The 14,834-nt window shown below is 37.5% G+C and overlaps 1 protein-coding gene and 1 long non-coding RNA gene across 4 annotated transcripts in view; one reads left to right on the top strand and one right to left on the bottom strand.

Annotated features, from left to right (window-relative positions):
- Window positions 1–2,260: 2,260 nt before the first annotated feature.
- The window catches only part of si:ch211-132g1.1 (T-cell surface antigen CD2), a 35,583-nt gene continuing 23,009 nt past the window's right edge, over window positions 2,261–14,834 (bottom strand). Inside the window, exons 3-10 of one of the 3 annotated variants that reach the window (XM_031292154.2) lie at window positions 11,765–11,838; window positions 6,750–7,043; window positions 6,307–6,383; window positions 5,488–5,662; window positions 4,947–5,009; window positions 4,710–4,787; window positions 3,497–3,735; window positions 2,261–2,693 (exon numbers count right to left, since the gene is read on the bottom strand). In XM_031292154.2, coding sequence (XP_031148014.1) covers window positions 2,604–2,693; window positions 3,497–3,735; window positions 4,710–4,787; window positions 4,947–5,009; window positions 5,488–5,662; window positions 6,307–6,383; window positions 6,750–7,043; window positions 11,765–11,838 — 1,090 coding nt within the window. In that variant the 3' untranslated portion in view covers window positions 2,261–2,603. Of the gene's footprint in view, window positions 2,694–3,496; window positions 3,736–4,709; window positions 4,788–4,946; window positions 5,010–5,487; window positions 5,668–6,306; window positions 6,384–6,749; window positions 7,044–11,764; window positions 11,839–14,834 lie in introns of all 3 variants that reach the window. The other 2 variants (XM_031292155.2, XM_031292156.2) reach the window with 2 other exon arrangements.
- LOC118494494 lies at window positions 8,754–14,036 on the top strand. Its single transcript, XR_004896654.1, has 3 exons — window positions 8,754–8,767; window positions 13,241–13,242; window positions 13,329–14,036. It is a non-coding gene; the product is annotated as an uncharacterized LOC118494494 (long non-coding RNA).

Here is a 14,834-nt window from a genome sequence, read left to right as displayed (position 1 = left end):
ACTGAAAAGATAGAAATCATACATGCTATATGCAGAAATCTGATCATCTCTTAACATACAATCCAATGCTGAAATGAAAATCAGACTAGGTTTGATAACGGATCCCGAATTTCAACTGATTGGCTCTGTGTACATGCAACTACAGCGCCATCTAGTGCAGTGGTTCCCAACCTGGGGTCTGGGGACCCCTAAGGGGGACGGCAAAGATCACAGGGGAGGCGCAAGTCTTTATCTGGTTTGAGGTTGAGGTAAAAAAAAAAATATTTGCACATGTTAAACAAATTATGATAATACACTAGAATATATAATGTACACAAAAGTCTAAAATAAAAACTATGTATTTTTGTTCTTGCTTAAAATTGTAGGCAGGCTACTTAGTAGGCCAAACCTCCGGGACCTCTTAACCTGGGACCCTTGCTGTCATCAGGTCAGCTGCTAGCTGCTATCATCCTCGTTTTTCCTGCCGCCACGGCATCACTATTTTATGAATGAAACATGGCGGAGAAACGTAAAAGTGCTGATAACTCCTCTGTATCAAAAAAGAAAGTAAGGCTCTATCTCGAGAGATACCTCAACTTTGGTTTTGAACGGGGGGCTCAGCTTTTCTTAGACATAAGTAGGGGGGGCACCAAGGAAAAAAGGTTGGGAACCACTGATCTAGTGGACACAATGGGTCAATACAGACTTAAAAACTCCTGATTTTTCTATTTGTCCCCCACATTGCATACTATGTACACCTGGGCATGCATGCTGTTTGGCTAATGTTTCCAAAGTTTCTTCCCATGTACAATTTAATAGAATTAAAGAAATCTGTATGCAGTGTTAAATGCAACTAATAAATCACTTTGCCAAACAAGGTATAAAGGATTTGGATTAAAAAGTAATTTCTTACCGAGGAATGGCAACATATTGTGCATCAGTACTGCAGGTTAAGGTGATAATTTGATGCACTGTATGACAAGGAGCTAGATTGTGCTTTGCATATTTTAACAGAATACATGTTAGGCTGCTCTTGGCTGATGTGTTAGTGTTGAATTCCAAGATGATGACTATTTCTCAACATAAAATTGTGTTCATTTTGTTTTCAGTTTTCTTTAATAATTCCTGCTGTCTTGTAAAATAGTTCATACATTTTTTGGAGACTGAAGAACACAACATACAGTATACAGAGGGAAATAAAGGTGTCAACATAAGTACACAGCAGCACAGTGTGGGTGTAAAGTAACAGCAGTAGAACATAATAAAGCTGAAAAGTTGTGAGTAGACATTTTTAAATATTTACATTTATGAAATAAAAAGAGAGCATTCAAAATAGCTGAAAACATGTTTTTGATGTCAAATGTTGTTAATTTCTCTGTTGCCATAAAGCTGCAAGTACAGGAACACACAGACACACAGACACAGACACACACACACACACACACACACACACACACACACACACGATACTAATCTCACACTTGGCAGTAGCTCAGCACGTACAGCTAACGCACTCAAAACCACAAACACATTTTCAGCAAAAAGACACAGGATATGTGACAATAATACACACACACACACACACACAGAGATAGAAACACACCGCGAGCTGCAGTGGTGAAAATGACGCCGTTTCCCCCGCTTATATTTCACTGGAAAAGTCACATCAGAATTTACACCATTTAATTAAAAAACATGATCTGTTATCTGTTATCTTAACTGCATAAAAACACATTTATCTGCATTATTACTATAATTAATTAACCTCTGTCCTTTTAAAAGCCAACATTGCAGGATGATCAAGTTTGTAAAAAAAACAAAAAAAAAAAACATAGTTTGTCCGGTAAAGAAAATGTGACCTGGAAACAACATTTAGTTTATTCATCAGTTCACAACACAAATACAAAAGAAGAAATTACAAAGAACTGCATACAAATGTACATAAAAAGTGTAGGAAAAGAAAGTAAAATCATGGAGGAAAAAAACAGTAACTGGAACAAAATAACTGTTCATGTTCATGCGAAATGAGATAGATAATAAATAACGTATTGTTAGTTTGAAGGAATAGTTTGACATTCAGGGAAATAGGCGTGTTTGCTTTCTTGCTGAAAGTAAATTCTCGCTCCTTGATTTTGTAATAGCACCCAGGTATTTACAGCTTGATTTAGGCTCGATATATATATATATATATATATATATATATATATATATATATATATATATATATATATATGTATACAGTCAACATGTCAGAGGGGAGTTAAGAGTTCCATCATACATCCTTCTGAGAAGATGATTTTTATGTCATCTGACACAATACACATGTAATTTACTCAAGTATTAAGAAGATGACTTGTATGTTAAAAAAAACTAGAAAAGTACAAAAATAACCCTTTTAAAGAGGACTCTAAATAATATTTTGAGATTATGACCGTAATGTCTCATTATTTTTGCAATAATGGCCTTTTATACCTAATAGTCTCTCTACCAAGATTAAACAAGGTTACAGTTACCATTTGTTATCACATATAATAAAGTAATTTAATTGTAATACTGAGAAAGTGAAAAGAAAAGAAAAGAAAAGGGAGTGATTAGGTTTCTTGAACTCCAACACTCACATGGTGTCACACTCTTGGTATTTTGGCAGCTTTCTTCCTGGGCTGAGGAAGAGGAGGAGGCTGCTCGTCATCAGTTTTATCAACTGGTCTCGGGGCCTGAGGGGAAGTGAAAAATGGGAGTCAGAGCAATTCAGTTCAATTCAATTGTATTTATAGTATCTAATTATAACAAGAGTTATCTCAAGACACTTTACAGAGAGAGTAGGTCTAGACCACACTTTATAATTTACAAAGACCCAATCATTTCCCACGAGCAAGTATTTGGTGCAACAGTGGCGAGGACATTTTGTTTTAGGCAAAAACCTCGGACAGACCCTGACTCTTTACAGACACTGATACAGATATACAGATATAGAGAATAGGATTCATAATAGTTATAGCAGTTGGAATGATGAACAGTGGCAGTTATAGTAACAATAGTCTATATCCTTCGCGTTCCACTTCCGGGATTGCTCCGGTGCTGCAGGAAATTTCACCAGATGCATGTATTTTCTATTTCCTTCTGCTTTCTTTTGGTTTGTGTTGGAATTTTAAATTTGGTGGATTTATGAGGACTATGGTTAACTGCTCCTCAGATCTCTGCAGGGTAAATCCAGACAGCTAGCTAGACTATCTGTCAAATCTGAGTTTTTTCTTGTACCACTGTTTTGCAGCGACTTTGTGCAGAGTTTAGCACCGCCCATGATGATTGTGATTGGTTTAAAGAAATACGATTAAACCAGAGCACGTTTTCCTCCCATCCCCGAATGCTGTGTGGACTAGCCAGACTCTTCTTCAGCGCGCTGTGGAGGACGGTCTGGCAAAGCGAGACTATAGTAACAATAAAGACAGTGGAACTATGACTATAAATAATAATTGGAGCAGACGCAAGAGTTCTCAGATCCACTATAAGCTCCTACCTGTGCAGGTCGTCGGGGGCTGGGCTGAGGGTGAGCGCTGGGCGGGTCCAGAGGTCGGAGATGCTGCTGCTGCTGCTGCTGCTCGCGGTGCTGTTTGGAGCGATGTTGGCGAGGACCGGTGTGGCCGGCTGGCTGCTGCTGGCAACGGTGATGATGTGGATCGGGAGGATGATTATGTTGATGTTGATGATGTTGATGCTGTTGGTCATTGGTCCACGCCAAACGAAGCTCCCCCTCGTCTGATGATTGAGGAAATAAGCATAGATGACGGTTCCTGATCTTTAACGTGTATCTTTTCATTACATGTTTTTCATTCGTATCATTTTGGCAAGAAAATAAAAGTGCTGTTTAACTTTAACCCTTGTGTTGTCTTCCTGTCGACCATGAACTTGTTGTCAAAATTTGAAATGTTTTTTGTCGGTTTCTTTCCCCCACATTTTTGTCGCTTTCTTCGATGTTTTTGATTATTTTTGTAAAAGTTGTCACTTTTTTCAACGCGTTTTTCTTTTTTCTTTTAGTCATGGTCAATACACCTAATGTATGAGACATTATACCTAATGTTTTTGCAGAAACTATGAATTATTTTGAGTAATTGTTAAAATCAGAGGATGTTGAGTGGATCACACACTGTTTGTGTCAAAGTTTAGTCAGGATGCTGTTTTGAAACCATTTAAACATTTTTTTTTCAAATGCTATGAAATTTAATAAAACGATGAATGACAATAATCATTGATTTTACCTGCGAAGATCGCCATTCAACGTACATCGATGCTATTTTGGGGCAATTTGGTTGAAAGAAACCCATATTTGTGATATAAAAAAAACTTTGAAAACGGGTCAAATTTGACCCGAGGAAAACACAAGGGGTTAAGTTCTTCACTTAAGAGCCATTTGTTGTATGCGTATATTTGAATATATACAGTATACACAATTCTGGGCCCTGTAGGAATATATTTTCTATGGGCCTCTCCCCCACATCCACAGCTATTCATTCTAGCATCTTTTTGGGCCCTCCTCACATGAGGGCCCTGGGTACTCAGTCCCATTTCCACCCCCAGTCTGACACCCCCTGAGTATACATATTATAAATAATACACATTCTATCATTACAAATAGCTTAGGTTAAGGTAATGATAAGTGCAAAGGTTGAGGCCATTTTTGAACATGAATTATTATTATTATTATTATTATTATGAAATAAAACAAACCTTACCCTTCAGTTGCATGCGTTTTTTCCGTTTTGTGCGGACGCAGCAAACAATAACGACGATTATCAGCACCACAACAAGACCTGATGAGGATGGATAATAACAATGATTAGGGTAAGTTATATTATAGTATTTCAGTGGCACCACATACTGTACAGCACGCCATGAGGAGAGATATAAAAAGGTCAAATGATGTATTAGTATACACTATCTGATAAAAGATACTGCTAGAGCAAACATACCTCCTCCGGCGCCAATGACAATCCAGATATTAATTCCGAATAATGTTTCTGGGAAAATGGACTCTTAGGAAGGAAAGAGGAAGAGAAGAAACACATTGAATTGATTGAAGTACTGATTGCATGTATTTTCTTTTTCATTTCTTAAAATGGCTATTTTAGTGGTGTCGGTTAATAGGTGGGCTGACAATTCTTTTTCGTTTCTTTTTTACCTTTATTTATTCAGGGAAGGTTCACTGAGAGGATTCACTTCTCTACAAGCTAAATCATATGTCAGAATTTATTGATAGATGCGATGATCCAACAAAATGATTGTGCTTCCCCCAGAAGTCTATTTATTTCTTCTTCAAATTCATTCCACTTAGGATGAAGGTGTTCCAATAAACAACCTGCTTAATACTGAGCAATTGTTATCAATGCTGTTCTGTGTGCAATCAATTCTAGTCCATGCATATACCACATTTAATCAAACTGTGATTTCCATCATATGAGAGGTATAAGTCACAGGGACATGAGGCTGTTCTAACCACTGGATAATACTCACTTTCCTGATAGCACGGCTCCTGTGTAACAGGGCCACTGGTCTCAGAGCTGGCAGGGTTGGAAACTTTGCATTGGAAGGAATCTTTTTCCACCTCTTTGGCGTTTCGTTTCAGATTCTTGGCTTTCTCCTTTAATTCGTTGCCGTTCTGAAGCCATGCAAAGTTGAGATCCTTGGCCTTGGTAAAGAGGTCATTAACGGATGGATTAGAGGGTTAATGACAATATGTAGACCTTTAAGTGTAACAGAAAACACATTTTTAAGGACGCATACTATTTAATTAGGGTTTGATTTAGTTATCCAGACAGACAAGGACTAAGATAAGTAGTAAATATGAATATCCAGTACGAATATTTGTTTTTGCAGTGTGAGAACCTTTAAACAATTTTTAGCTTAAATTTAGATTTTTACCTTGGCAAAATGACAAATGTTTCCTCGTTGTGTGGAGGACATGCACATTTGCCGAGCTCAAACATCAACAAAAACATATACATGTATTGAAAGAGAGAGAGTATTCTGTTACCCTGTCGTTTCTGATAATGGTTGTTAACAGCAGACAGCTAAAATGAACTAACATGATATTGATGACATAATAAAACCAGAAATTAGAAACCCAAACCTTAACCATACAGCAGCATCTGTATGTAAGTGCTCAAGCTTGGTAATAGAGGAGGGGGGGGGAGTCGGTCACAAACCTTTCTCTGTCTACGGCTTCTACAAACACATCTTTATAGGTGGGATCATTTGGATAATACTTCACTTACAGTGTGGCCCTACGCTGCTTTGTACAGTAAATACAACATATTGTACTTTAGTTCTCACCATAGCTGGAACTTTGCAGGTAAATGTGACAGAGGGTAAGGAACAATCCTTCGTCACTTCAGGCTTCGGGACATGGTCTGAGTGGAGCAGATTAGATTGTTTCAAGCTCATTATGCGTTGTAACAACACTAATTATCATTTCAATGACAAGAAAAATATGAAAACAGATGTAGTGATCTGAACTAATGATAACGTATTAAAACCAAATTTAGTTCTCTGATATTTGTTGATTAAATTGCATGCCTAAAACAGCTTCTGATGCATCACAACACACCTATTACTAATATTTCATGTTCATATTGTGTGAATATGTGACTATGTTCAACAGATAAGGTAACAGTAAACACGGTTTAGGAGCTTTGTTTCTGGGATGTACAGTATCAGTAATCAATATATGCTTGAATGAACAAAGGTAAATGTACTGACTATTTGTTGCTACCTACCAAATATACATAAATGTATGCTTTTCAGATTCCCTGTTTGAATTCCATCTTCTTTAAACAATTGTGGGGTGTATATCCCCTTGTCGCTTTCCTTCAGATTCTTCAGTATCAGGGAACCATCTGTAGAAATGTCCTCCTTCTTCCCCACGACAACAGTGCCACCTTGTCTTTGATTTAAGATTATATTATCATTGTGTTTCCATTGTAGTTGGTGAGACGTTTCCAGTTTTGAGGACAGAGGCACAGTGAAGTCCTTTCCTTTTGTAGCATTGTAGTCGCAACGATCCTGAGAATCTTTGGAAGAGAAAGAAAGGTGAAGAAATACAGAGAATCAGTCAATGCCATGTATGCCAAACATTAGGATTCATCCTCTGGGGACTATGAATATCCTTTGTGTCAAACACTTGTGGTTAATGATACATATTTACTGTGGGCTCACAGTTTTTTTCCCATATCCAATACAAGATTCCTGTTTTCAGATCAAATCACGCTTTTTGAGCATGAAGCAGTAAGATCTCAGGGGAACCAACATAATGACAAATGCCAGCCTCGTCTGTTACAGCCGAAGAGTGTGGTGTTACCGCCAACCAACAGCATCCCATTACCTTTGGGTTTTGGTCAGACAAAAGGCTGAGTAATATTACAGAAGTGAACAAAAAAATAGTTTTTCAAGTAGGCTACATGAGGAGGAGTATACAGAAATAAAACGACACTAGTTTGATTGTTTCCCCCACCCACTGTAGGGCCACTCATGGTGAAACTGAGCGATTAAGAACAACAAGTTCCAATTATTCCAAAAAAAGAAAAGAAAAGCTACCGGTGTGGATTAACCTTAACTGGTGGATAATTCAGTTCCATTTTAGCCACCTCGCCTGCACATCTATGGCTTTAATAATTACATAACTGCAAATGTTATGTATATACAAAGTATAAAATTGATAGTCTGGCTTTCACCAGACCAAACTCGATCTTTTAAGATTGAACATTAGTCCGGGGAGTCTGCTCTATATTTTCTACTGCACAAGAGGCGTGATCAACGGGCACAGTTCAAATGACTCTGTACCCAATTGGATAGTCCTTCAACCAATCAGACCAGCGATCCGGGTGACGTAGCAGCGACAGCGGCATCAACGGGTTGCTGCGCTTCGGTGGCCGAATGTAAACAAAAAGCTGCTTGGTCGCTTCTCTATCGTCATCGTGTTAAACCCGCCAATAGCACGCCAGGTAGATAAACCAGTTTGTGATTGGTTCCCGCAAAATTGTAACGGAAGCAGGATAGATAAACGTACAGGTTTCCAGTCTGAGCTGCAGGGTGAAATTAAATCACCGGCAAATCAGGCTGGGTTTACCCAGTCTATAAAGTTAAAGGACTTGTTCCCAAAATTAACAGAAATGCTTATAACATTTTTGTCTGAGTAGGAATGTGGCTACTTCAAAATGAAACTCACTATAAAACTTTGGATTAACTCATGTCTCTGACAAATCATTGACAACCGTTATTTACGTATCTTGGTTGCCTATTATTTGTTGTTTGGATTTATAGTTATTTATAGTTTTTTTTTTCAGTTGTGTATTTACAAAGTAGAACTAATTTCATTTTTCACTTTTTATTCTTTATCATTTTAAGCTGCTCATTCCCTACTCATTCATACATGAAATCTGAAACTGACAAAAGCATATGAAAAGGAAACTCAGCAGCCGTCTTGCAGATCTTTTCACCTTGTCACCAAGGCCGATTGCACTGAAGATCGATGATGTATGTACTGTATCCTGTTGTCTCAGTTCAGACCACAGTCTGCTAAAAAAGCCATGCACCACAAAACACACTCCCATATGTGTGTCTGTCTCAACGTCCAACCTTCATTTCCATGTGCTGCAGATGATGAGCAGACTAGTGACTGTCCCCAATTGTGACACATAACCTATATTTTTTTTAAATATACTAAATATGTATTATATATTATTGGTTTATATAAAAAGTAAATCAATAACATAGCAAGCCCCTTTCTACAAGTGTTGTAGAAAGGGGCTTGAACATTTGATTTGCAATCACACAATCTATCTTTGACAGTTTCATTTTCTGTGAAGGTAACCCACAGGAGATTAGTGGTTACATCCGATGAGGTAGAACGTTAATATTTTCCTATATGATAATAATAAAAATACATATTGGCAGTTTAGGGCCTTATTTGGAACACACATTTGAGTCACTAGTCAAGCAAGTGTCTTCAAATGTCTTCATTTAAGTGACAGTTACAAAAATGTAAAGGTCAGCGGGAAACTGCTCTCGCACGTGTTAGAGTGCCAAAGTACACTTAAAAAAAATAAAATGAATAAATAATAAAAATACCAGGATATGTGCGATATTGTAATCCGTCCATGCTCCAATCATGGCGCGGCTTTTAATCTAAATGACAATTGCTTTTTGTTTCTGATTGTCATGGAGTAATGTGCTTTTGAAATATAACTATCAGTATGATGATAATAATAGCAGCCCACAATTATAGTGGTTTAATCAAAGTTTCCAGAGCTCCACACCCACCTGTACAAAAACAGCTGTATGAATCTTTAAAACAACGATTTGCTTAAAACACGATCCACTACTCTGATTGGCTGGTAGCATCTCTCTCTTTATTGTTATACTACTGCATATCTGATGATCACATCTAGCAGGATACAAGTTGAAATCATCAAAAAACCCCACAAATTAAAGTTAGATCCTTGATAAAGTTAAATAAAATTGAGAGGAAGTTCAATGATGTAATTCATGACATCTAAAAGTTGGTGAAGTGGAAAGATAAGTTAAGACATTTATATTACCCATAACCCCCACTCTTAAAGGACTTCTCACATTTACATGTTTAAGCCTATTTTTACCTATAAAGATTAGATTGCTAAATATATCACAAACAGTTTTAATGTAACGTGACTAACAGGAAATGTCTTGGGATGAGATTCTGTGCCTCTTCTGTCAGTCTTGAGGACTCGTTCGTCTCAGTTTTTGACAAAAACTAAAAGTCCCAGAACTATTAGGGGCAGTATTTATTATATCTGAAGATAGAGGTGATAAAGTCCTGATCACAAGAGAACAATTTGGTATCTCAAGATATCACCATTATCTCGGGATAATGAGCCTAAAACAAGCAAAACCATTTCTTATCAAAAGTTGTGAATCTAAATGAAGACGGTTAGACCTTTTATAACCTCAAAAAAAAAAAATGTTTCCAGGAAGCAACAGCAGAACGCTATTTCTATGACACCACATCTTCACACCTCAGAGGCTGCAACAATGAAACTGGCCAAACATCAACTTTGACATTTCAAAAATCAAACTGTTTGTCTGAAACAGCTAAAAGTGCTAAAAGTGCTGAATCGTATGTTCAGGTGAGAATCTATCAAATGCATTTTTTTTTTAATTATTAATATGCAATGATTAAAAACAAGTAATGGCTGAAGTTTAAACATAAAAACTATTTTATAGTTGTATTGTTTTGATCAGCAACTCCTAATGTCATACTCTTTGAAACAAATGTATTGCATATTTGAACAGTATTTACATACACAAAAAGGATTAAAAAAGAAGTGCTGAGTGACAATTTAAGGTTTCATATTAATCAATCGATGTAATCAATTTTGTCACGTGAAATCGTACAAGGTACAATTCCAGTGAAATGTATTTATACGGCAAAAAAACTCTCATTTAGTGAAATAATTATCTTCATTTTGTATCAATGTTTTGTATCATGCAACGGTCCAAAACGTGGCTATTATTTACTGCATTTATGCCATTTTATATTCATGTATTCTTTCTTATTATTTCAGCTGGTGGAATGTTCTCGTTGCTTCTCTGTATTGTGTGACTGCTGTTTCTTTAGGTCACCTGTACTGAAGCGACTTTGCTTTGCTTCCTGTTCGTCCTCTGTAACCTCATTTCAGACCGACGTTACCACATCAGCAGCGTGTTCCTGCTGCAGTTAACGCCGCTTGATGATTTCTTTTGTGTAACTATGGTATAGTTCTGGCAGAGGTTTTCAACTCGCATTCACCCGCAATCACAAACTTTGCCTTTTTCGACAAAGTAGCAGCTAACGGGATGTAAAAAAAAAAAAAACTATGTACATTTATGCTTACTAATGCACACACACACACACATACACCCTTATGGATGGAAACCAACCTTTTCATATTATAGAAGTTGTTTCAAGTCATTCTTCTTCAACAGCACTCTCAGCGGGAATTGAACACTCAACCCTGCCCATGTCAGTGACTTTAGCCACAGTCGCATGAACGTTTTTTTAGCTCCTCTTTTGTGCCACAGCGATTAATCAACTTCATAATTGACTGATTTCGAAAACAGCCTTTAATTTGGATCTAGTCTATTTAGTTTTTGAGAATTTTTGTCAAAACAATAGTCAAATTTAAAGGACCGGTCAACTGTTCTTGCATGTTTTGGCCCATTTACTGTTTATCTTGCATCAATGCCAGACATCTAATCTGTTTTCCTACTTAAAAAAAAACAAAAAAAACTGTTTAATTATTTGTTTAGTTGAGTATGTACCAAATGCACTTTTATTAATGTGTAATGATAAAAAACAAGTAATGGCTGGAAATGTAAAACAAGTTAGCACATATGAAACACTATAGCATGCATTGGAAAATGATTGGCATTAATATATGATTTGTACAGGACAGTAGAATATATCCAGGGCTGAAACATATTCAAGACCCTTATTCCACTCAACACACAATATTATAGCACAGAAAAGAAGGAAAACATTTGAGAAGCACTTAAGAGTATTCAGTTGGCCAGAGAAAAGACGTTTTGCTTTTTAAAAATCATATGAAAAAAATAAATAAATAAATGTTAAGATCCAGAACTGTTACAGGAAGTAGGTCAGAAGTCTGATGCTAAAGGAAAATACATTCTGGTATAATTTTCAAGTCAAATTGAAATCCTTAAAATCCTCAAATTACAACATCCTAATGAGGAACGGAATTGCTGAATTGTACGGTACCTGCGGGGGAGATGGCGAAGCAGCAGAGCAGGAGCAGAGAGATGGTGGAGACAGCAGCCATCTTCATCGACATCCTCATCATATGAAAAAGAAAGAAGAACAGGCGCTTTCCATTATCAAGGTTATTTCCTGTCAAAGCATGTAGATCACCTCCTTTGTGTGTGTGTGTGTTTATGGTTTCTCAAGGAAGTGATCCAAGGGGCCCTATCTACTTTCAAAGCAAGCATATCTAATGTTATATTTAGAGCAAACAGAGAGAAGTGCATTTCTTATTCTGCTTTAACAGCTTCAGAAACAAAAAATAAAGGCTAATCGTGACCGCAACTTCAAGATTTTCAAAACACAAATGAATCCCAACACAAACACCAAACACTTACATTTTTTTAGGTGACTCATGGATTTGACTTTAAAAGCATAAATTGACATCCGTTGGAAACCACTTCCTCTTGTATTGTGTACATTTTTGGGCAGCCTGGCAACTGACATTATGAACTGACTTCATTTGTTATCTAACCATTCTCCGTCTTCAGCAGATCTTCGTGCCGTTTCATTAACATCTTTACATCACGTAAATAACAATTTTAGTTTTTTATACAATTAAGAACAGGGGACCGTTAATGCAGTTAGGAGCGTCTAAAATAAGGTAAATGTGCACATTTTCCTAGGCTGTAAAATGAGACTAAATGAGGGAAGAAACAAACTGTTTTGTATGTCTGACAACACCAACGTGAGCTTAATCTATTTCAGGAGAGGTTTTGCATTTTTTTTCGAATTTTGAAATGTCATTTCTGAAATTGGAATTCTACTTACAGAAAAGTTCAAAGTTTTGTCATTAAGAATCAGCAATAATTCAAACTTCTGTGGCTGCAATCTGACAAAGAAGGTCGTGCAATTTTATTTTTAGAAGAACAAATTTGCTGTTTATTTTGCTTGAAAAAAAAGTTGCATCATCATCTGACAAATGTTACAGACAACAGCATCCCCCAGGTGAATTGTCATACATACCGCAACAAGTTTAAAATGTTGTAATTTACTTTGATAAACAATCCTACTGCTGCAGCTGCAAACTCAAACCTCTAATGTATGTTACACTCCAACTACAATGGTAGCAGATATTGTGCAAAAATGTATGTCAGCTAAATATTTGGTATCAATAGGTGGTGTGCCCTCGTTTTGTTCTGAAAACGGCTGAAGGGGAAATGTTTCGACCCATATGTAGCTTGAGTTGTGGTTTCCCATCACAAACACAATCGCTGAGCCGAAAGTTATTTTTGAATGTAATCATAGCATTTGGATGATGTCAATTTTGGGAAACTTGGATCATACGATAAAGATCTAACACTGAAAAAGAAAGTAAAACAAGTAGCAACAGGGATCATTTAGCTGTTAAGCATGAGCACAACATCATTAAAAGCACATTTTCTCTCACAATTAAAGGCATACCACGGTGATTTAAAACTGCACCTCGACATATAGATGTAAATATTTAACAACAGCTCACAGATATACAACATATTATATAATATGTAATCTGCTAAAACAGCTGGGCACAAACAAACCTTAGCCAAACAGGAGGAATTAGTGCATTTGTTTGGGACTATTTTCAGCTGCGGATGAATACATATTTAGTGTTCTAGTGAGTAAGTAAGTAAATGAGTAAGTAAAATGTATTTATACAGCGCTTTTCACAGACAGGGTCACAAAGTGCTTTACAATGTGCATAGACGATAAAACATAGTAGAACATAGTCTAAGAATAGAATAAAGTACAAATACAACAGATAGAATTATCAATAAATAAAAGACATAGGTTACCCAAAAGCTAGCCTGAACAAGTGAGTCTTCACTTGTCCCTTAAAACAGTCCACATTCTCAGCAAACCTAATGCTGGTTGGCAGAGCATTCCAGAGTCTGGGTGCCATAGCGGCAAAGGCTCTATCCCCACATGGCTTCAGACGAGTGCATGGCGTGGATAGCAGATTTTGGTTAATAGACCTGAGAGACCAGGAGGGGGGTGTGTAGGTGAATTATGTTGGCAAGATGTGCGTCGATCTCTTTAAGAGTATTCTCTTAAAGAGATCGACGTGTGTGTGTGCGTAAGGACTGGCTGGTAGAGTGAGTGACGGAGATTAGCTTCGGAGCTAGTAGAGAGGCATAGTGGGAGAAACAAAGTGTCTCCCCTGTGCTTTTCTGACCATGGTGAGAAATCTTTGGTCTTTGGTGTTTTTTGCCCCCAACGTCTCCTCCCAGGCAGCGCGGCAATGGTTATGTTTAGGGTTAAGGTTAGGGTTAGCTGCCTGGAAGGCGCCGTTGGAGGCAAAAAACACCATTGAGCGAAATCTTTAGCAGGAAAAGTTAACCCTCTCCTTGATTTCATGTTGTTTATGGAGAAGGAGAATCAGGAAATGAGTAGGGGGGGATGCAACTCTACCAAGCCACGGCTGAGCGCGTGCATCGCTGCGATGTGTAGTTAAATTTTTCGAAAGGTGCACGTCAGGGGTCTGGCGTAGGGTCTGGCGTAGGGTCTGGCGTAGGGTCTGGCGTAGGGTCCGGCGTAGGGTCCGGCGTAGGGTCTGGCGTAGAGTCTGGCGTAGGGTCCGGCGTAGGGTCCATGTCTCCACGTACCTTTGTATGAAGCCACAGCATAGATTTAACGCAGAAGCATAAATTGCTATTTACAACTAGGGCTGGGAGAAAATCAAGTATCACGATATTTTTTACCCAATACCTACAAATATTGATATTGCGACGATATTATAGGGTTGACTATTGGTGCTTTCACAAAATATGTACACAATGAGATTTTTGATAAATAATCATCAGTAATGTGGATACAGAGAAAGGACAGACTGGTGAAAGTTTTAAAGAGACACTAGCTGTAGAGTTGTGAGTAGAGTGTGATAAAAAGACTATAAAGTGGGCACTGAGATACCACTTCTCTCTTATGGTTTAACACTACTGTGGCTTCAGTTCACAGGAGAAGCAGGAACAAACTCACTGAGGCAGTTTTTCACTCAGACCAAATGTGATTTCTGTAACATATCATTTTTTTTAAAATTATGTTTCACATC

This window comes from Sander lucioperca, chromosome 24 (genome assembly GCF_008315115.2).
Source record: "Sander lucioperca isolate FBNREF2018 chromosome 24, SLUC_FBN_1.2, whole genome shotgun sequence".
Classification (NCBI taxonomy): domain Eukaryota; kingdom Metazoa; phylum Chordata; class Actinopteri; order Perciformes; family Percidae; genus Sander; species Sander lucioperca.
The sequence above is the reverse complement of the archived record's forward strand: the minus strand, read 5'-3'. Positions and strand labels throughout refer to the sequence as shown.